A 24002-nucleotide genomic window follows, 5' to 3' on the forward strand; every position below is an offset into this window, starting at 1 on the left:
AGGATCATAAATCGTAGGATCGGATCGTGAATCATAAGATCCTACCTATTTTCATATTTTAAGCAAAAAACACATTGATAGTAACTTTATATATTGAGTAATCACGTAAAATATGAATTCATCCATTAAAAAACAAAAATTTGCATCATATAATGTAATTTGCATGCCTTACATCGTTATGTCTATACTAATGAAACAAATATATTTAAGTTTTGACACAATGTATATAAAAAGTTTAGTACATATTTAATTAGCAACTAAGTACCAAGATATTATTGACACATATTGAAAACATTTTCCAGTTTCTAAGTTCCAAATCCGAAATAAGTTAGGTTAGTTAGCAAATGAAAATTACGATATGAAATCCAAAATAGAATTTACATTCTAAGGTAAACTAGCTAATTATAAATATAAAATCCAAAAGGCAATGTTATTGAGAGTGCTAACTGCTGAGAGGTGATGGGTTTTGGGGTTCTTAAAAGGAGGAACAACTTTGGGATTGATGTTTCTAAATATTTGGGTTTCTTTTTTTGTTTGAACTTTAAACTCAAGTACTGTGGGTTTTTTTTTTTTTTTTTGAGATTTTCTTTTGACAAAGATGTAAATTTGGAACTTCAATTTGTTATTGGGCTATTGATAACCAATTGGGCTTGTGGGTTTAGTTGGATTATCTTAGCCCAAACCAATCCCATAAAAGAAAAAAAAAAAAAAAGCTGAAACCAAAACACATGTTTTGGTAGGATCCTATATGATCTTACAATCCTATACAATCCTACACGATCCTACCATTTTTATAATCCTACTACGATTCTAAACGTTTTGGTAGGGTGAGATCGTAAAATCGTGTGATCCTACGATCCAGATCATAATTTTGACAACCATGGATGCAGCAAGCACGCTCTGAACAGAGGTAGTGGCTGAGCAACCAATGGGTTAGTGGGGAAGCTTGGAAAGATGCTCACAAGGAACAAAAAACGGTTGGTGAATCCCTAGGGACAAAAGGGAGAAATCTCATAGAAATTAAGAGGTATGAAAAGGGGGAGAGGTAGCCAGGAAAAGAACAACAATGGAGAGGGAGATGGAGAAAAGAGTAAGAAAGAAACTAAGAACCAGAGAACAAAAAAAAAACTAAGTGGTAATAAAGAGAAGGAAGATAGAAAACACAACAGAAATAAGGACACGCATCAGTAGACCACCTTTTCCCTCCCTTATGACATTCCCACCCTCTGAAACTCTGTGAATTAGAACCCAAAATCATTTAGGCCCTTTCTTCAGCACGGGTAACTTCAATGGCAGAAGTCTGTAACGAGGTTATCCATATTGGGGTTCGGTTCCCTTTTTAAACCCGTTTCTGCTAAACAATCTTGAGTTTCTTTGACACTTTCACTGTTATTCTTTTCTTTTTTCGTTGTAGCATTTTATGATATTAACCCTTCTGCTGTGATATCTTTTTCTCTTTCTGCTATATCAATTGCTCTGTTGTAAACCTCTTTTATTTCTGTGGTATTGGCTATTCTACGGTATTAGTTATTCTGCTATATTAGTTATCTTATCTGTGGTATTAATTATTTTCTGCTGTACCAGTTGTTCTGTTGTAGCCTACACTTAGCATATTTTATTGTAGAAGTCATTTTGCTACAATATCATTTGCTGTGCAAGACAGTTATTCTGTCACGACTATATCTACCGTGCCCAGCCTGCCGAACTATTCCTGAGTTGTCTCAACATTGGGCATGCTTGGCTTGCGTATACAGTATAACTATCAATGGGCCAATCTCAACTCCTTTACCCATTAACTTACAGGTCTTGGTGTAGCAGGCGGGCCCAGGCCCAGGCCCATCAACGCAGAAAGGCCCCCACAATGGGATATGTCCATTTTAAATTAAGGCAATAGCATTATTAATGTGTCAGAGAATCTATATGCACTATCGAAATTGCATACAAAAACAGGCTAAAAAATACCTCAACTTCTTACAATATTAAAGTGTGAGAAAAATCCAGTCCAATCCAATTTGTATACAGCGTAGGCATGTATGGATAAATTCACAATCTATATGAGAAACAAGCCATGCATCTATAATTGATGCAAGATAATTGTTTTTTAAGGCCATCTTATTGTTAGAAGTGTTATTACGGTATTACCCTATTTTGCCACTAAGCCCTATACCTCCCGAACAATTGTCACCAAATAGAATTGTAAGATTAAATTTTACAGTTTTGACCCTTAAAATTTGGAATAATTTTTATTTAGACCCCCTTGAAAAAAGAAAAAAGAAAAAAAAAAAAAGATTTCTTTCTAATAGGTATATTTTTAAAAAAAATTAATAATAAATATAAAAACTAAAGAGAGCAGAATTATTAGTTTCCAGAATTGATCAAGCAGAGTGGCCATCAAGGCGAGTGTGGGTTAATACTTCCCTTGCCCGGGCGCTCCTATGCTGAAGACGTTGGTGTAGCATCTCTGACATCTGGTTGAAAAATTCAGCATCCCATCTATGAATCAACAATGGATCCTCTGCATAACAGATATATATGGATGTAACAGCACTTTCAACCACCACCATTGCCAGTCCCACCTGATATTTTTACATTCATTCAGTATGTATCATCATAATTATTAATGAAATTAGTTACATTATTACAACATATTTGCATTTAAAAATTCCAGCTCCTGAAGGGACCCGTTATAAAACTAGGGCTTTCCAATTAACTAGAATTTTCAGAAGCCAATTAGTAACAAAAAGGAAGAAAAATAAATTTGTTTCAAGTAGTAAGGCTTACCAAGACCATTCCCATCAACATTGCAGTGGACCCAACCATGCTCACTCTGTCCCTCGATTCAAACCATGTCCAAACTCCTGTGCAGGTTCCAGTAACAAGCCCACCCATAAGAGTGCCCATTAGTAGAACAGCACCTGAACAATCATAGGCAATAAGTGCTTCTACTCCAGTTGACTGAAATAACTCCCAAGCATCCCTTGCTGAATGATTAAAGCTTTTGCCATACACAGCAATCTGAAGAGAACAGGGGTTCACTTAAACAGTGTTTTAGAAATGACAGTAGATGATGACAAATGAATTACTTTAAGAAACATCATATTATTGATTGAATCCAAAAGGAAGAAAAAAAAATTATTTATATAAGAGTCAACCATCCCAGACTGAGGCTGCTCAAATTGTAGAAGAAAGAGATCATGGTAATTGCAAAAGGTTGATATAGTAACCCTAAAATATTATGAGGGGAGCATTTTGAAAGCAAGAGGTGCTAATTTATTGTTTTTGACATTCACATGCATTTCCAATCAGATATTTTAAAGAGAGAGGCAGAGCAACATATATAGGGAAGGCAAAAGCTACTTAAGGTAAGAGAATTTAAGATATTAACTTGAAATGCAATTCAATTTGCAGTAGAAGTTCAAGGCTAGGGTGCCATTTTGTGTTTCTCTGAAAAGGTGGGCTGTTTGTGCAGGGTTTTTTTTCCCTCTTGCACCATCTTTGAAGGTTAAGAGGTTTCTAGGTATTTTTATTTTCTTCAGATGATGACCTTTCCTAAAATAATAAGAAAGAAAAACAATTTAATTTTTTTTAATTTATTATTAAAAAAAAAAATTTAAAAAGGTTTTGTTAAATAAAACTCCAGTCCATACTCCATATTTACATTGATTATTTATAACAATGCACTACTACCAAATAATTATTTTATAGACAAACACAACTAATGCACCCATATGGAATTGAAAGAAGAATTTTGGCAAACTAATGAATAATGAAGTTTTGGCAAAATGCACTTTTTGAAAAATTATATAGGAGACTAGCCTTTTCTTAAAATTGCAAATAGAAGACAGGATTTCTGCCCTTGGAATCATGTCTTTAAGACATGATTTCAACTTTTATGCTACTAAGTTTGCAAAGCTAACTTGGCTTTTGAAAAAATATTTGCAGTGAACTCCTGTTTTGAAGACGCAATTTTAGTTCTGATGGTGAAATCAATCTGTACACCAGTTTCTGGTTTCAGTCCACTAGGTCATTCTTCTGCAACAAATGTATCATGCTTGGCAGCCAAATTGGAGTTTCTAGAAGGGGAGAACAAGAGAAAACTGAAGAAACAGAAAGAACCACAAGCCTTTGCTTTTCTGACTATGCTCAAAACTAAACATTGATGCCATCATCTTCAATTACATAAACCCTGCCAAAGCTGCTGCGGCAATCAGCAGCCCCACCACTGCTATCAACCCCTAATTGCCAACTTACACAAACCCCATGCCACCATCACAAAAGCCAGCACACAAACCTCAACAACCACACACAAACCAAATCTCTACCACAGGCCACCCTTCAAAAACCTCACAACCTACCCAAACATACCTGAAACCACAACTGAATCATCACACAACCCCACAAACCACGAACAAAACGCATCTACCATCATGGACTTGCCAAGCTCCACCCCAAGCCATCACAAACACAACCAGCCGAATAACATCCGCACAAAGTCAAACCACCCAAACCGAACACCAATCAGCAAAGATTGTTGCCAAAGGCCATCGGTTAGCCCAACCACTACCAACCCATCAAAACCATGCTCAAGAACTACCAAACGACAAACACAATTCACAACCAATTCAACTCTCAAACTAACAAGCACAACCTCCAATCAAATAAATCAATCTGAATCCATACCCAAAATCCAAATGAACCAAAACCCTTACATCACTTGAAACCACCAACTTCTTTTTTTCTCTCCGTATAGCTTTTCAAATTCCATATGTTCTATAATTCTCTTGTACCCATATCATTTTCCTCTCTTTTTTATCTATTTTATTTAGGAGAGAAATAAAAAAGAAAAATATTTGATATAACAACATAAACCAAGCCTTAGTCCCAAAATTTTGGAATCAGCTATGTATTCTTTCTAGATTAGTTGTCAACCACATGTATTATTTTCCATTATTCTATGCTATTCAAAGTCTTATTTACTACTTTTGTTGTTTTAAGTCTTCTTCTACCTTTCTTTATTCCCTTTACTAAATCAACTCACTTTTTTTGATTAGTGTATTAATCAATCTCCTTTGCACATGACCAAACCATCTCAAGTACTTGAGTCACTCTCCCTCATCTTTTCATCAATGAGGATCACCCCTATCTTTGAGACTCCACTTGGTTGGGAGGATGGCAAATTAAGAGGATAGAAAATGTACCCTATGTGTGTTTTGGTAAAGAGGATGAAAATGTGAAAGGATAGAAAATGTTATTTGAAGAAATTTACTATTATACTCTTATTAAATAAGGAGAGGATAGAAAAGATTGAGCAAAATAGTAAATTCCAAAGATACAGCATTTTCTCCCCAACTTTTCCTCCCAAATTGGGAGGAAATATTTTGGTAGGCTTCACCCTCCCCCTTTTTCATCCTCCCGCTTTTCCACTACACCAAATAAAGTAAAACTTCCAATTTTCCGTCCCATTTTCCACCCAAACCATACCAACTATAAGCAAATTTCCTCATTTCAAACCCTATCTTCCCTTCTGATTCCGCTTATCCATCTTGACATTGATGAGGGAGCTGAGATAGAGGTTGAGGGCAGCTAAGAGGGGAATGATGTCTAGTAAACTATAATAAAGTTAAAATATGGAAATCGTGTCTTCCACAGGAATTTTTTTTTTTTTTCAAATGCCATGTAAGCCTTGCCAACTCAACAGAAATCACGTCTTTAACACAACATTTAATTTTTTATAACATTTTTCCAAATTAAACAATAACAATTTCCCAATTTTTTTAAATAACAATATTTAGCAAAAAACCGTGTGATTGGACCCTATGATTGCTTTAGTTATGTTGGGGGGAGATTCCATTCGGTCTAATTAACATTGCTTATACTCACATTCTCACGAATGAAATGATCACTATTTCAAAAACCAATTAAGTTTACCATCCAGATGCAACATCCCAATGAATTAAAAAGTCCAAACAAGAACCCTTGTCAATTCAAGTTTAATAGCACAAACCCAATTTATTTGGTTGCATAAGATTTTAAATCCTTTTGTAATAACTCTTGCCATCGCCTTTTGGGTTGCTCCCTAATACTAAAGCCTTCAATGTGCTCTAAAGCACCTATTTTCACCATGCATGAACCATAAGCATTTTAATTTACTTGAATGTTCTATCTCAATTGGACCATTTTTTATTATGACCTAATGAGCCTATAACTAATTGTTCACATTTTTAGAATCTACTTTCCTAGTGGACCACTGAACAATCCAAACATCCAGATTCAGATAAATCAACAATGTAAAGTTTGTTAATTGGTTGCCAATGTTCAGCTCCACAAACATAGGCAACACTAAGCTTTCCTTGTACCTTCTTTTTTTTTTCACTGAAATGAGTTGATTGCATGTCCTAATACCAGAAATAATTTTAGCCATTCATATAGCTTACTTACATGACAGAGAAGACAAACAGAGAAGTAATACCTGAACATAGGCATACTTGTTGAAAAAACGAACAAGAGTCTCCACAAGATGAAACAAGAAATCAACACAGCAAAGTAAACACTCATTGTTGCCAATCTTTGACCGAACTCCCCTGATCTGAAATATATTTTGAAAACAAAAAAGGTACTAAATAAACACTAAAATTTGAAAGCAAGATAGTGAAACAGCCACAAAAACTGACTTGCGTACCTCCCACCGTAGAGTGCGAATAGCAGCTGTGAAGAGTGATCCATAGCAAATGCTGCCAAAAGATGTTGTCACAGCATACTGTAAAGACTTGATCAAGGAATTTGGAGGTATTGATGATGCTTCGCGACCACCATGGATGAGAACAAGAAACACCATCCCAGAAACTATAACATGTACAGTGTTACAGAGGACTGCACCAGTCCAAAATAAGCTTACAGAGAGAACCTGGATGCACAAAAGAAATATTTAGTATTATCACTAACTCAGGCTCATTCCAGTGGAAATTCCTTGCAATTCTCGTCACAATAACTGATGGAATTAAGAGCAAAACTTGCCAGCTCACCACAAGAAGCCACCAGCATCCACTTTCACCCAAGCTTGAAGCCACAACACCAGCTGCTCCAAAAGACCATAATCCCATCCATAAAAGCATGACAAACATGAATGCATATGCTACTCTCATAACTTCAGGAAGACTCCACACCATCTTCACAGATTTTTGCAACACCAGCATAGTAAATGGCAGTCTATAGATGAACAACATGTACTTAGGTGAACAACTTTGTAGTAAAAGAAGACAGCAGAAGATCTGATTTCTCCAATACTGATTTATCCACAGAATTCATGAGAGAGAGAGAGAGAACAAATAACTAAGGATAAAAATGTTACTCAAAAGTTGAAAATGGGTCTGTTTCGAGCTGTATTTTACAACTCGAGGATGGACTGGTAGGGCATTCATATCAAGGTCCCTAATGGAACTACACAACAACAACAACAATAAAAGCCCTAGTCCCAAACTTTTTGGGGTTGGTTATTTCCAATCATAATAGAGTGACTAAATTTTACACTGGCTGTCAACCTAGTAACCTACCACAACCCTCCTTTTCCTAGGCTTGGGACCGGCTGTGAACAAAATATATGACACTAAGCACAAACACAGGTGGAGTTAAGGTCCCTAATGGAACCAAAAACCAAAAATATTAGTGAAAATACATATAAAAAAGAAGTAAATAAGACCTCTACAAGTTACAAGAAAAAAACTCAACTAAAAGAAAGCTTCAAACCCCAACAACTTGGTACTACCTGCAGCACATCTCTAACATGTATAATCCTCTCCCCCCCCCCCCCCCCAAGGGGGATATTTGCCCTCTAGCATGATTTGAGAAACTATTTCGTTAGTAAGCGCCTTTTTAGAACTATTTAGGAAACTAACTAAAATGTTCCAAAAATAATGCTAAATGCAAAAAATCACCCCCCCCCCCCCCCCCCAAGCAACCAATACAGTACCTTTCCAAATAAGCAAGAATCAGTACACGAAGGCCCCATTTAAAATTTACCACCCCAAAATTATGATTCACACAAACTCCAACACATTGCTGATATGATAGGATCCCCATATAATATATGCCTTCAGGACCTAGAAAAACCCTGTCATCTCAATTATAGCACGGACAAAATTTTAGGACCCCTTCAAAAGACCACCTATGATTTTAAACCTCATTGAAATGAATGGTGGGTGCTACTTACAAAACATTCATCTCCACTATTCCTGCGATATCACAATTTTCACATCTGTAGTTTATTTTCAAAATCAAGAAAGGATACAAGGGAGCAAGATCACCAATTTCATACTCATTGTCTAGCATTTTATGAATAGCCATCAACGAGGAGCAACAATTACAAGGAAATACTAAACCCTAATCCCAATCAACACATCTCTTTAACTCACCGATGGTTCATGAATATGCTTTGCAACAAACACTTCTATTTATTGAAAGTTAAAACATTATGGTATATTTTTCACAAATCGGGATTCAATGATAAAGGTATTCTACAATCATGCACTGATTAACATATTTTAGGAAAATGCCTTCGCAATCATCTTTGTAAAAAATAAGCTTAATACAAACTCATAAACACAAGGCAGATTCAAATTTTATACCTGTCTATTACCGATATGATATACAAGAATTGCAAAGCAGCACCAATTGCAAACACAACACCCCAGAAGAACTGCTCGCCCCAGAAACACAAAACACTAATCACAGCAAGATATGTAGTCAAAATGTGCACCGTAAACTTCATCATTTGATTCGCACGTGAACCCAGTAACAACAACCAAGCACATCCAAGAGCAGTCCCAACACCACCAGCAACAGCATACATTGGCCAGTAATGCTCCGTCAAGCCCTCATGGTGTTTTGTTATCCCAGCAGCATACTTATCAATGTTTAGCCTATCCTTTTTCTGAAACCTATTGAGCCCAAGAACCGTTAGGCCAAATCCCAAAACAACCATATGAAGCATAAAAACCGCCAACCAGAAAATATCATGCCAGTGACGTGATGACCCGGAAGCCAACGTTTGACCACCATCACCACTTCTCTGACTCCGGCTCACATTCTATAATTATTCACATATTAAACAATTACAATCAGACTCACAAGTTTTCAGTAAAATCATCAAAACACACACAGATTTGGCCACTAATTACTGAATTACAATCAGACTCACAAGTATTCAAAAAATACATCAAAACACACATATAGTTAGTTTTGCCACAAATTGCAGAATTACAATCAGACTAACAAGTACTCAATAAATAGATCAAAATACACATAGTTAGTTTTGCCACAATTGCTGAATTACAAACAGACTCACAAGTATCCAATAAATACAGTTAAACACACACAGTTAGTTTTGCCACTAATTGCTGAATTACAATCAGACTCACAAGTATACAAAAAAATAAAAATAAAAATACATCAAAACACACATGGTTAGTTTTTCCACAAATAAAAAGCCTCAACTGTGTAAACACAGAAATTAAACTGATTCTAAAAAATAAAAAATAAAAAGCAACTTTTTTTTTTTTTAATAAAATTGGAAATGAAAATTGGGTTTATAATAAATCAGCAATCAGATATTGATAAAATGATGGGTGAAAGAGTGAAATAAAAGGAAAAAAGAATTTGAAGCAATGAAATTAGTAAATAGTAATAAAAGAGAAGAGTAGCCAATGGGTCTCACCTGATCGGTGGCGGAGGAGGAGGAAGAGGAGGAGATGGGGCTCCGAGACTGAGAGTCGCTCATGGTGTGAGAATCAAACACCAATTCAGAGCCATATATATATGGTCAGAGACAGAGAAAGTCAATGGAGACTTTGGGGTTTTAGATTAAATAAAATGGAGGAGAGGGGGGAAACTGAAACTCAACGGCTAAGAGAGAGAGAGAGAGAGATATATATATATATATGCGAATGTGCCAGTCAGTAGTCAGTTTGTCTGTCTGACCTCTCACTCTCATCTCATTGGAGGCGGAGGTTAAGCTTTCTATGTTTTACCCAAATACTATTTATAACCCAATCCAATTCCAATTCCAATGCAGAAGACATGGATTATAAAATCTGGTGTGGATATGAATATTCAGTTATTTCAACCTTAAAAATCTCTTATACAAAAACAATATATTTTACAGTTGAGCTAACTCATATCCAATATTTAGAAAAAAATTATCAAGGGTAAATAATTATCCCACTAAAATAAAGGGCAAGGTTTCTTCTTAAAACTAAATTAAATTGATAATTTTAAATTGAATTTTAAATTGGTAATTATTTTTTTTTAAAATACTAAACAATTGATAAATCTAAAATTAATATAACCTTGATAATATTATAAATTAAAATTAAAGTTGATAATATTATAAATGAGAAAAACTTGAGAAGCGGAACTACTTGGGTTTTCTCCTCCCCATCAATGTTAGAGATTTTCTCTGCTTCTGCCTTTTTTTTTTATTATCTCAATTAATTTTTGTATGTTAAATATTATCCCTTAATTTAAGAAATATATCCTAAAAAATAAAAAATAAAAATGTTTATTTTATTTTATTTAATGATAAGAATGAATTAGAGTCCCGATAGTATACTATTCCTTTTTAGTTCTTTAAAAATCTAAAAATTTAATAAAATTTCTGTAATTTGGTGAAGTCACATGACTCAACCACGGCGTCTAAACCCAACTTTTATTATATATAATATGATATTAAAAAGAAGTTTTGAAAATGGTCTATTTGTTCTTGACACATATCAAATCTATTTGTTCATAACACATCAAATTTTGTATACTTTTATGTTATTTACACACATTGAATTTCATATATTCTAGTAATAATTTTTTTTAATTCCCCTCTTAAATATCATGCATTTGTGGGATCCTCTTAAACTTCAAAAGTAAGGGTCGTTTGGATGGAGAGGGAGAGGGAGTGGAGGGAAGTAGAATTGAATTGACTAAAAATAGACTAATTTTTTACCAAATTTACACTACTCTACTCTACTCCACTCAATTCAGATGGATCATAAGTAATGTCCCCTATTTCCTCTCCAAAAAAAAAAAAAGAGTAATGTCCCTTCGTTAACTATGGCAATAGTCAAAAGTTTTGTAAATCAATTAATTGGCACTTTTTAGTATTTTCAAAGAAAACATCCAAGTTTTAAATTTTCTCTTCTTCAACTATTGAATTATTAGTATTCTTTCTCAAAAAAAAAAAAAAAAAAAAAAAAAAACCTATTGGTATTAAACACTATATCTCAAACCTTTAAATTTCGGTCAAATTTAAATCCAAATAAGTATAAGCGTGTCTAATAGAAATTTGAATTTTCATTGAATTTTAACGGAAGGAGGCCAAGTGCTTATTTCACTACTAAGGGATACATTGCTTAGTTTTGTGGTTTATAGAAGACATTGCATCGGCAACATAGTTAAGGGGAGAAGTGCAATTTGAAGAAAAATAAATAAAAATAATTGTATGTTATTAAGTATTAGCCTTATCTAATACATGGTCCAGAGTTTTTTTTTTTTTTTTTTTGTTGAGAAGAATGTCAAAAACTTTGTAATTCAACGAGCACATTATGACATTATGTTTTTCCTCAAAACACACACACAAAAAAAAAAATAATAAAAAAAAAGCACATTATGTTATTTTTGAGAAAAACAATTAAAATTTAAATTTAAATTCCCTATGTCCGTTATAACTAACAAATTTATCTAATATAGGTAAGATTGGGTGTAAACTTCAAAGTGAACAAATTTTTATCAGTTTTCATCTGCACCCACTATTAATATTACATTTTTATTCACCAATAATCACTCACTTATCATATGTTTGTAAAAATACATTGTAATATAGTTTGTGGTTTTAGCTTTTTCCAAAATATATTGATCGAACGTAGATAGAATGAAATAAGAGCAAGTTAACACTTACACACATTGGGCAATTTCTATATAAATCTCAGCCCCCAATGCCTCTTTTTTTTGTTCGTTGGTAATTTTCATTCTCTCTCTGTTGTGCTCTTTACGTATACGATATTCCTTCTTTCTTCTTGTCCTGTTTTTTTGTAGTTTCAGTGAAAGGGACTATTCGAAGGAAGCTAGGATTCCATGCAAACGATCGATAGGGACTGGGGAACAAGAATTTATCTATACTATTTGTAGGGACTGGGTTAAGCACTCCTCTATTAGATGAGTGGACTCAAGCCCAACTAGCCCAATACAATAAATTTATAGAGAGTGGGTTTAAGAACTAGGCCTTAGTGAGGGTTACAACAACTAGACATGGTTATGTGTGGGTTGAATAATAAGGACGTAGGCTAAAGTATGAAATTCTGTCATCGGGCATTTCTTCTAAGGAACTTATTGTTCTTATTCTTTCTTCAATGCTTAGTTACAAAGGTTTCCAAGATCATGCAAATTGCTCCCGTTTTCTCCTTCTAATTCCCGATCCCTTTTTCCTGGAGGATTTCTCACATTATATATCTCCTTCCAGTCGATCTTGGCCCTTCATCTATTGATCATGCAGGTCACTACTCGAGTGCTTGTCCCATCAGCCACCTTCCCAAACCTTTTATGAGTTGCAGTAACCAAGACCGCACTGTTCAGGGGTCATTTCCTCATTAATGCGGCCAGAACGTTAGTTGAGGGCATTTAATGCGAATGTGACAGTTTCTCTATGAATTGCTCCTACACCATGCTCCCATGGATGTCCTACTGTACTTGTCCTTTTTCTTGGGATGCTCTGGCAGGCTACCTTTGATGGCGTGCCGTTCTTCCCTTCTAAGATCTGGGATTGCCAAGAACAGGATCGTCCTCGGTGATGTTTCTAGGCCATTTGGGCTTTCTTCGTTCGTCCTCGGTCATTTCTTCCTCCTCAGCGTGGGCCTTGGGCTTAATATAAAGTGGGCCGGAGTTGTCAATTCTTTGACCCCACACTATTATTTAAGGGGCTTCTCCTGTTTGAATTCCTCATTTTTTAGTTTAAAAATGCCCCTACACCCCTATGTTTAAGTAGAGACAAAACTAAAGGACAATCCGGTAAAAATGCAATTCTAACTCCCACTAAAACATTGCCTAAAAAATAGGATCACTCTCCTATTAATCTTCAAATTGGTTTATTCACTTATAAATTAGATTTTCAAAATAAAAATTATATATATAAAAAAATAAAAAAACACAATTTTTTTTTCTATAAAATAGGACCACTAACCAAAAAAAAAAAAGCCTCATTGCACACATGAAGCGCATGTGATGAGGCTAGTTAAAAATTTATGAATCTTATTCTGAAGTGGAAGAAGAAATGATTAATTCTAGCATCATATGTTAAACCTTCTAAATATTCTACGTATGTTTTAATTTTTTTTTTTTTTTTATATATATAATGTAGGTATAGATTCCTTCTTCTTCGTGTTTTTTTCCCATGAAAGGAAGATCAATCCATACAAAATATTATGATCAAATAGTTCATGCGCGCGTATGACTCATATATATATTCAATAGGTTTTTTTTTTTTTTTTCGTGTATCATTTTAGTTAGAATTTGATCAAAAATTAGTTAATTGGATCATTATCATTAATAATTAAAAATTAATGGGTACACATGTATAGCCTGTCAATTTTTTTGAAACAGAAGCATTCTATTCAATTAATCAGAAAAATTAGCATCTTGGTACAAAGTTTTCCTAGCTATTAGAGGTACATCTTCCATCCAATACATATTATCACTAATATTCCTTGCAAATTGAGCTAATACATGAGCTACCCTATTCCCCCCCTCCTAGTACATTCAATCCTTACCCATTGCAAATTTCTAATCAAATGATGAATATCCCCAATTACATTCCCAAGCATTGACTGATCATCATTCAGAGCTGAAATAGCTTTCTTGGCAGAGCTATTATCCCCTTCGATGACTAATTCAGAGAAGCCAGCATCCACGGCAAACTCAATGGCTTTTCTGCATGCAAGTAACTCAACCTCCTCATTGCAAAATACCTCAGGTCCCTTAGTTTCCATAACCGCACCTTTTTCATTCCGGATGACTGCTCCAAATCTAGAGCTGTTAAGGGTCAAGAACAAGGCTGCATCAAAATTAATCTTGAAGACTGAAGGTGGAAGGGGCTGCTAGGTATCCCGATTAGGCTGCCTTACTTGCTCAAGTCCCATCAGGTCTGTTGCAATTTGAAACTCCTCAAGAAACTCTCTTGCACTGTTGTTTAACCACCCCGGATCATGAAACTTACCTCCATGCACAACCCTATTTCATTAATTCCAAATCAACCATGCTTGGACTAGCACTACCTCCATTTCTTGAGACTCAACCTGATCCAGCAAGTACTCCATTAATTGAAGCATATCAACCATGCCCGAGCCTCCTTTCTGTAGAATTTTTAAGCTTCTAGCCCACACATCCTTAGCCACAGCACATTCCCAAAGAGCATGGACAGCTGATTCCGGAAATCTTATACAAATTGGGCACATTACATCATCAATTATTCTTCTTTTTGACAGATTCAGCTTTGTTGGCAAAATATCATTGCAAGCTCTCCACCCAAACACTTTAATCTTATTTGGAATTCGAAGCTTCCATAGTGCAGACCAAATTCCCTTCCCAATATAGCCCCTTGAACTCTCAGCTACACTTCCTCCTCTCAATACCTCCTTAGCCACCTTGTATGCGGACTTAACAGTAAACAACCCTTTCTTGTGATGCAGCCAGATCATCATGTCTTCCACATGTCTTCAGCTGAGCTGTATTCTACAAATAGCTTCGGCATCCTCTTTCTCAAACATGTCCATGATAAATTCAGACCTCCATGCATGCAAGTCTTGATCAATCAATTCAACAACAATCACCTCTCGAACTTCATCCTTAACTAGATGCAAAGGCGCATTTGTTGGATAATTCAGTATCCATTTATCCCCTATAATCCGAGCTGAATGGCCATTCCTAAGCTAGCCTGTCAATTTTATCTTATTTAAGTAATAATAATAATAATGGGATTACTTCACATTAATAAACATGAAGTGGGGGCATTGTATTTTAGAATATGGGACACACTATATATGCTCAGGAGTAAATTCCAAAGTCAGCTAAAATGTATTAAATGTGTTGGGAAATTAATAATTGAATGAAAGTAGAGCAAGTTGGAAAATAAGTTGAGTTATAGAGGTTTAAAACCTGTATTGTATATCCAAGAGTTAGGTCATTTTGGATACATAACACTGTCTCTTTCTTTAAGACCATTTTTCCTCTCCCCGTGTGTATATGTGTTAAAATACTTAATATTCTAAAAAAAAAAAAAAAAAAAGTAGAGCAAGTTGACACGCATGCATTGGGCAATTTCTATATATGTAATTCTCTATCTGCCTAGCTTTTTTTTTTTTTTTTTTTTGCTGAATAAAAATTTTATTTATGAATATCATAGTACAAAAAAAGGGAGAGCCTAAAACATCTTTCTCCACAGCCTGAGTAACTAGGGGAGGGACCCTAGAGATAGGAACTACCCAATTAACAAAAGCCGCCCATTGGGCTAAAAGATTCGAGTCTCTGTACATAAAAGAAAAGGAAACAACATCAAAACACTTTACAAAATCCAAAATATCTGCAATCACCTCTGCAATACTCCAATGAGGTTTCATTCCTGTATTACTCAATGGATCTTTCACATTACAAGCATCTCCTTCCACAATGATTTTAGAAAACCCATTTTCAATGGCTCTCTTAATGGCACAAAGTGCTACCTTTGCTTCACCCACCAGAGGACTACTCGGTTCAACTTGTTCAGCCCAAGCAAAAATCAAATCTCCTTTTTCATCCCTGCCCACTATAGCTAGAGAAGTTTTTTCTTCTCTTACAGTAGCATCAAAATTTAACTTAACCCACCCATTTGGGGGAGGCTTCCATATCGCTTTCCTTATAGGGCTATGTAGTTGTCTTTCTAGGCTTGCTTATGTTCTTCAAAAGATCTCAAAATTTGTCTAGAAAGCTCCAAAGGATTGGAACTCTTTCCTTCAACCCTGGTTTTGTTCCTTGTCACCCAAATTTGGTCTAAGACTCTTAAAGCATAGAGCTGGAAGTACTTTACATCAAAATCATCTAGACCAAGCAGGGCTTTAGGATTTAGAATTATCTTTATCCAGTCAAAGATGGAAATGTTACCTATATCCTAAAGATTGAGTGGCCATGGAGTAAGAAGTCAGATTTAGGATGCCCAGTCACATTGAAGGAAAATTGTGATCAAGAGTTTCCGGGACATTTTTGCACAAACAACAATCAGTGGAAGGAATGGAGAACCTATTGTTTATAACTACACAGGTTGGAAGAACTCCCCAAGCTAGTTTCTAGCTAGCTCCTCCTAATTAAACACGATGTATCTTCTTAATTTCTTGCTACTACCCATTTTCTTTGTATGTAGTTTTAGTGACAATGAAGCTAGCTAGCCAGGGACTGGACAACTATATTTTATTTTTTGGTGTTTTAAGAGAAAGCCATAAGATTATATATGCACTTGTGGTGCTGCCTGTTCTGCTTTTGGTTTTGAGGTGTTATTAATTACTAGTAAGGGTTGCATGTGCAAGGCACGTGTTGCACCTTAAGTGAGAAAATTTAATATAGATTTTTTTTTGAAGTAGTATCAAACTATGTATTTAAATTTAGAATAGTTATTTAACATATGGCTATCTATTTAATATGATAATTTCTTACGAGAAGGTATTGGTATTAAATGATACTATGTCAGCGGTATCAAAATCCAATAAGTATGAGACATGTCAGTAAAAAATAACTAACCCACTAACAATTGAAAGACATGTGTTAGTGGGTAGTTATTTTTGCACACATGTCTCTCGTTTATTGGATTTTGATACGGATAACGTAGTATCATTTGATACAAAATATTTTTTCATTTCCTAGAATCTATTTACTAAAGATAGTATCTACTCAAAAAAAAAAAAAATATTACTAAGAATGATAACAAATGTCATCATCTTCCAACAATTAACAACTAAGTTTTGATAATAAAAAATTGTCACAATATTTAAAGTTTCGCAATAAATGATGACATATGTTATAATTGAAACTCTTCGTCAAATTAAATACCTACAACCATTTGCAATGAATATTTTATTATTCATACTTCCTTCTTTATTATTTTATTTTATGAGCCTAACTACGATACTTAGCTTACTTAATTTTTAATAAAAACCTTTTTAAGAAAGAAAACAAATAAAGAAATAACAAAATAACAAAAGACATATGTCATTGAAGTTTCTATTAGATAAAATTATAAATCTAGAATATTTAAACCACTAATAAATTAGTGTTCTCTAGGTAACAAATAGAATACCATACATCACCATTTTTGCTTTCTAAGTATGACTAACACATAAAACTCAAAAAACATGAAGAAAATTTTTGAGACATTAAAATTTAGTGAGGCATTTTAGATATTGCACCATGAAATATTTTAGGAATCATAATATTTTGTTAGGGTTTAACTAAGAGAGTAACAGCAGAGACTATATACTAGTCTACAAAATATAAAGGAGAAAATTATTCAATTTTAAAGTTGGGGGATAAAACTACCCCAAACATAAAAGAGGAAAGTACTTTTTTCCATAATTCTTTTTTGTTGGTAAAACTCTGTGTTTTTTACTTTAAACAATGTGTTAAAAAAAAAAGTCAACCCAAGAAAACTATTCTTAAAACTATGAATTTTGGCTCAACAAATTGGCTAAACAAGAAAAAAAAAAGTCAGGAACACAATAAAAGTCACGATATTTTTTCAATACCTTTATTTCAGTTATGGTGGGCCCTGTTATGATATTTTATAATTTTATCTTAGAGTAATACTACATCCACAATATTTTCACAACAAATTCTAGGAGGTAAATTGTTATTAGTTTTTAATTGGGACAACCACTTTAAACTATGCATTGAAAAAAAAAACCAACAAAAGAAAATTGTGCATGAAACAGTGAATTTTTGCTCACCAAACTTGACTAAACCAAAAAAGAAGTCTAGGAACACAAAAAAATGTCACAATATTTTCACAATACCTTTTATTTTCAACCGTGGTAAGTTTCGGTCTAATATATTATTATTTATTTTATAGAAATGCTATCTCCATAATATTTTTATAATGTTATTGATTTTAAAATGGACCCACGACTGATATCACTGTTTTATCCATCAATAGTAACTTACCTATGATTTGTTGTGAAATTAATGTGAAAATTTTGTGGACTTAGTATTTTTCTATTTGATCTATAAGAAATTGAGATCTCAACAATTGTAAAAATATTGTGATGACAACAAGTGTTACTACACTTTCACAAAACATTTATTTTCAATTGTGGTTGGTTAGAGTATCATATTTTATTATTTTATTTCGACTTATAAGAAATTGATACCTCAATAATTGTGAAAATATTGTGAAATTTTTTGTGTCAGTATAATATGCAAGCTCATATAAATATATTTTTTTAAAAAAAGCACAAACTGTTGACAGGAAAAAAAAAAGCCAATGACGTGATGAACAGTACATATTGAACAAACCAAAAAGTACTGTAGTTTTTACACATTCACACAACAAGCATTACAACATTTTTACAAAACATTTATTTTCAATTGTGATTAGTTACAGTTTCATATTTTATTATTTTATTTCGACTTATAAGAAATTGACACCTTAATAATTGTGAAAATATTATGAAATTTGTTTTGTTAGTATAACAATATATATGCCAGGCTTGCTAGCTCATATAAATATATATTTTTTTTAAAAAAAGCATTGTAGCTGCAGTAACAATTAAACAAACCAAAGAATCACTACGGCTACTGTGGATTTGCACATTCGCACTTTTTTATGTATACTAGTGTAGGTCGCACGTGCAAGGCACATGCTTGCCTATACATTGAGTATTTGTAAATATATCCGGAACTTCAAAATTTAAAGTTGACACCTTATTTTAGTGTTAAATTTTCAATTTCCATCCCATTGTCTATATTAGTGTAAAAATTGACAACTAACCAATACAAAATAGCATTTTGGTCCAATTGTATTACCAATACATTTAGAAAAAACATGCCCTTAAAATCCCATATTAATCTATGTTGTAAACCCAAAAGTACCAATACATTTAGTAAAAACAAGTCCTTAAAATCCCATAATAATCTATGTTGTAAACCCATAAGACCCCATAATAGAAGAAGAAAACAGGATTCTAGCTGATCATTGATGAAATTTAAAACACCTTGACAAAGTATCACTACCAAATATGGTTACACATCCACTACCAAGCACTATGCATACCTTGTAATCATAGTTGACTTTAGCCAATGTTTCTTTAAAAAATCAAACAAGGCATGTTTTCTAGCTAAATTCAACCACTGTAAAAACTAAGCTTTCAGATATAGCTCTATGTTAGAAGGTGATAGTATGTAGTACATATTCACATTCTAATGAGTTTGTTTACATAACCTTCAATAGCACAACACTATGATTTTCTATCATTGTGAACCACTTGATTTTATTGCACTTCATCTTCCACTCTTGTAGAAAACCAAACCTTAGCATCAAGCGAAGGAAGGGTGCTTCCACATCTAATGTGAGAGGAATCTCCTTGACATTGCACAACGTCTTTGGTATGCTTCATACATCAACCTCTTTGCTACCTATTCCAGCTCCTAGATTGGTTTAACCAAAGCGACTTCCTAGAAAGGGGGAAAGAATTAGAGAGTTCAAGCTTTAAAGGTTAACAGTAATAGCATGTTTGATTAATTCAAAAGTTAAGCAAACACTTGACACCCATTCAAAAATTGATAAAATAAAAAATCACATTTTTTTTCTCCTGTAAATGATAAAAATGCTAGATTAATCTCCATTGTGTTAGTAATGAGGTAGAGTCCAATGAACAGTTTTTTGAATTAAGACACAATAACCACTTTTGGCCTTTTGCAATACACAAGGATCTTAATAAGACGGGAAAACTTAAAAACAACAACAATAATAATAATTACAGAATCTTAAAGCATGACAAACCTCATATGTGAGAGCATCCCCCAATTCATCATTAGCAAGGATAAGATAAGAACCTCAAGGGAAGCATCAATCTTTTCCTCCTGCAAGTTTTATAAGGATGTCAGTAGCTAATTATTCACAAAAAAAGTGAAAATGAGAAGCATGAAAGGGGCACTCTTAACTAGACTAAATGTATCAACCAAAGCTCTCTTAAAGAGGGACTTGTACTACTATTGACAGGTGTCAATAAACAATATTCCTCTAGCAGAAAGCTAATTCACATATGTAGGTACATTGAGAAATGCCAGTATAAATTTTGTACATTTTCAAATTAAAAAAGATTATTAGTACCTATAATTATTCTTGCACACACAAAGATAATTACAATGCAGGCATAATAATATCAGCAACTTCATTTGTTTTTCTTCTTAATAATAATAAATAAATAAAGGTGATCTTAAGTTTTCATTTGAATCATCATTTACCAGAGTAAGAAAGTAAAACTTCCTTTACATACTAAGCATCAAAAGTCAATGTTAAGAATCACCTGTACCTAAAATTCTAGATCGGAAGCAACATATTACATTGAGAGTCTATCACCAACTGCACAAGAAAGCAAGAACTCCTCCAATTCCCAAAGTTTGTTTGATATGATTTTAATCACCAAGACACATGTTACTAAATCACCAAAAATCTTGAAAATTAATGTTTGATCAGCCTACCAGCCCACATAACAAATTCACCAGCATTCCCCAATCCAGTACGGCTCATTAGTTTGGTCTAGTTTGCAATCTAAAGAAACAAAAATAGTTGCAGAAAATCACAAGATGATAAACAAATGAGATAAAAAGTTAGCAGAATAGGAAACACATAACATTTTAACCAAATCCTCTCACATTAAAAAGGTTTTATATATTATATATTGCTTGCTACTCTCCATTATTAAATGGTCAATACATCATCTACAGTGGCGCACTTATCAAAGGAACTCATACAATTAAATCAACTAAGTCTCCAGGATAATGAGAAACAAATCCTTGAAGGGATTTCAGAGTAGCAACAAATAGCACTCAACTATTCAGAAATGAAAAAAAAACAAATGACACAATTGAGTATTTTCCTAAAGCAAGCCAAAGCTTTGGTAGTGGTAGTAACTCCAAAGAAATTGGAAATTTGGTAGTGTATCTCTTGATAGAACTCAAAATGAATAAACTAAACTCAAGGGATCAGAATGCATTTTTTGCTTTATCCTTTTTTGTTCTTCTTTCCATTTGAATAGATAATGAGGGTCGAATTTTTTTGTTCGTTAAACATTACCTAAAGCATTCAAAAACATATATTGCAGTATTTTTATAGTTGATCAATCTTGATATACCTTAAAAGTTAATTGTGATTTAAGGGCTAAATTAAGAATTTATCAGGGTGGCATAGATGGAAGCTCCAAACTAACCTATTTGTGATCTCAAAAATCAGCATGGTGAAGCAAACTACCGATCACCCATTTATTCTCTAAAAGCTAGTTTCAAAGTGGTCTGCATCACTTAAGTCCCAATATTGCTAGAAAAAACATTCACATGGATTATAAATTCAAACACAAAGAGATATGATTATATAGAGTGTTCCCCAAATAATAGAATGTGACAGAATAATTAGCTGATAAGGAATACCACGTCATCCATTTCTTGGTGGGATAATGTCAGCAAAGATGGTTTAAACATGGTAAAAGCGGCTGAATTCTAGTTTTTTTTTTTTTTTGCCCCTATTTTCTTTTGGCTGGGACAATAAAAATAATAATAAAGGCACATTAAACTTTAATTAATTCTTTAAATCATATGAAATATATAACTATTCCATATCACATTAGACATCATAGGGCCTTTTCATTTCAAGTTATATAAAAGTCGTGCAATTTTCTCTACATATTGGAAAACTTATAAAATCTATAATCCCAAAACCAGGGGGTTTGTATCAAAATACATAATTTTCAAATTGGTAAAATCAAGAACAATTACCATATGTGTAGCTACATGATTGGGCACAATTTTTCTCCCTAAACATGGCCACAAACTCATCTAAAAATTCATGCATGACAAAACAATTAGCTCATTAACAATAAAACAAGCTACTACACATCTGTTTTTCTAAGATAAAATAATTTAAGTCAAACATTCGGACTCACTATAAAAGTAAAAACTTGAAATATCAAATACCAAAATTTTAAGGAACTAAGTTTAGAGCTTACAAAACTTAGCATGAGATTTGATTTTGTGCACTGTGAATAATGGTCGATCACACTATCTCTAGTGTCAAACGCATTTGAGTTTCATCTAATTTTCCACCATTTCCATAGCTTGAAGAACAAAGCCTCCTATTTTAACAAATATTTGCTTTGAGGCACATTGTTTCATTGCACCTTTAATTGTGTTATCACCAAAAGTGAGAAACTTTTTCACATCTTAAACAAAGAGATGGGCAAGAAAGAAATATAGGATAGGAAAAGAAATACACCTTATAACAATAATTTTAGGACAGAAAGAAGAAGTATGCCATTGACATCTTAGAGATATTTATGAAGACCTTTTCCTTTGTGTTCTCTTTTGTGAAACATATATAGGATTGGGGTGTGTTGTCATAAGGTTTTGGGCTTTTGATTTGGAGGATTCCCTAGGTTAATCAAGAATTGCAAACTATGTACCAAAATCTTTGGGCTATAAATATAAAAACGGAACCACCCGCTGGTTCATATTACTCTACTATTTCTTCACAGATCAGCAATGGAACCATGGCAAAGCTAGAAGGAAGTGAAATTGAATGACAAAACTTCAGGAAAAATTCAAATACCAACACAAATTAAAGAAGGATATCTAAAACAAGAATGAAAAACCCACTAAAATTTCAGAGAATTGGGTTTTGGCAAAATTCCCAGCCTTGAGTCAAAGCTTTCGTCAAACATGTAAAAGGCTCACTACCAGTTTTGCGAAATCAGTATCTCAGTATAATAAACAAAAGAAAAAGAGAGATAGAAATCAATCAAACTCTAGAGAAATTTAGAGATAGAAAATACCTGTCGTGTGAGCTGAAAGAAAACACCAAAGCCACAAATCAGTTCTCTGCTTTTCCATTTCCTTCTTTCAACCTTCAAAAAAACCATCATCAATATCCGGTGAAAGAAAATTGGCAATTTTTCCTCACTCGGTCTTCTTGCTTCATACGATGAGTTGTGAGCTTTTTCATTTTTTTTTATAATTTATTTTATTTTAATGAAACGGCGCCGTTTTCACTCACCACTTGACTATTCCTAAGCTTCATCATGCTTGGCTATGATCTTGGAAGGGACGGAAGAGGGTATGAGGAGTCTTGGGAGGGTCCTTTCCATAATTTTCTATCCAAATAACATTAAATATCAAAAAATTTAGTTAGTTGTCACGTTTCAAAATAATGTTGTAAACTAGCATCTCGAGTGTCTAAAACTTGAGTTCCAAGATATAACTCTAGTTTTTAAAACTCGATTTGTAAGTGGTGGGAGGTGATGTGGAAGAAAATCCACGTGGAACTTGAGTATTTAAGACTCAATTTTCACTTTTTAAGACTCGAGTTTCACTTCTTCCTCGCGTTCTTCTAAGTACCCAGCGGTGCGTTCATCTTCGTGTAGATCTTCCTCTGTTCTTCGTCTCTTCGTCAGATTGTTCCTCTATTCGTCAGCATTCTTTGTCTCTTCATCAGATCGTTCCTTTGTTCATCAACGTTCTTCGTCTCTTCCTCGCATCTATTCGTTCTTCCTCGTTGCTTAAGACCAGATCATCCACCCAATCGCTAAAGATCAAATCGTCCACCAGTGTTCTTCTCCAACCAGATCAGCACCAGATCGTCTTCTTCGGCGCTGCACATCATCAGCGCCAACCAGATTGCCCACCCAACATCAGATCATCAGCGTTCTTCATCTTCTTCAGGTTTTGTTTTTCTTCAAGCCCAA

At 33.9% G+C, this 24002-nt stretch overlaps 1 protein-coding gene and 1 long non-coding RNA gene across 4 annotated transcripts; both read right to left on the reverse strand.

Moving 5' to 3' along the window:
• Positions 1–1973: 1973 nt before the first annotated feature.
• LOC115990781 (CTL-like protein DDB_G0274487) lies at positions 1974–10013 on the reverse strand. 2 transcript variants are annotated; one of them, XM_031114575.1, is made up of 7 exons: positions 9710–10013; positions 8622–9082; positions 7023–7206; positions 6680–6904; positions 6470–6586; positions 2782–3015; positions 1974–2576 (listed from the first exon to the last, which is right to left on the reverse strand). In XM_031114575.1, the coding sequence occupies exons 1-7, from the start codon at positions 9770–9772 to the stop codon at positions 2376–2378; spliced, it is 1485 nt and encodes a 494-aa protein (XP_030970435.1). In that variant the 5' UTR covers positions 9773–10013; the 3' UTR covers positions 1974–2375. The 2 variants fall into 2 exon arrangements, with proteins under 2 accessions (XP_030970435.1, XP_030970437.1); XM_031114577.1 differs by having other exon boundaries at positions 8622–8933; positions 9710–9793.
• A 9199-nt stretch (positions 10014–19212) lies between these two features.
• Positions 19213–23345, reverse strand: LOC115990793. 2 transcript variants are annotated; one of them, XR_004092159.1, is made up of 4 exons: positions 23094–23345; positions 20583–20821; positions 20051–20130; positions 19213–19722 (listed from the first exon to the last, which is right to left on the reverse strand). It is a non-coding gene; the product is annotated as an uncharacterized LOC115990793 (long non-coding RNA). The 2 variants fall into 2 exon arrangements; XR_004092158.1 differs by lacking the exon at positions 20583–20821 and having other exon boundaries at positions 23094–23299.
• Between the last annotated feature and the right edge of the window lie 657 nt (positions 23346–24002).

Source organism: Quercus lobata, chromosome 1 (genome assembly GCF_001633185.2).
Source record: "Quercus lobata isolate SW786 chromosome 1, ValleyOak3.0 Primary Assembly, whole genome shotgun sequence".
Taxonomy (NCBI): domain Eukaryota; kingdom Viridiplantae; phylum Streptophyta; class Magnoliopsida; order Fagales; family Fagaceae; genus Quercus; species Quercus lobata.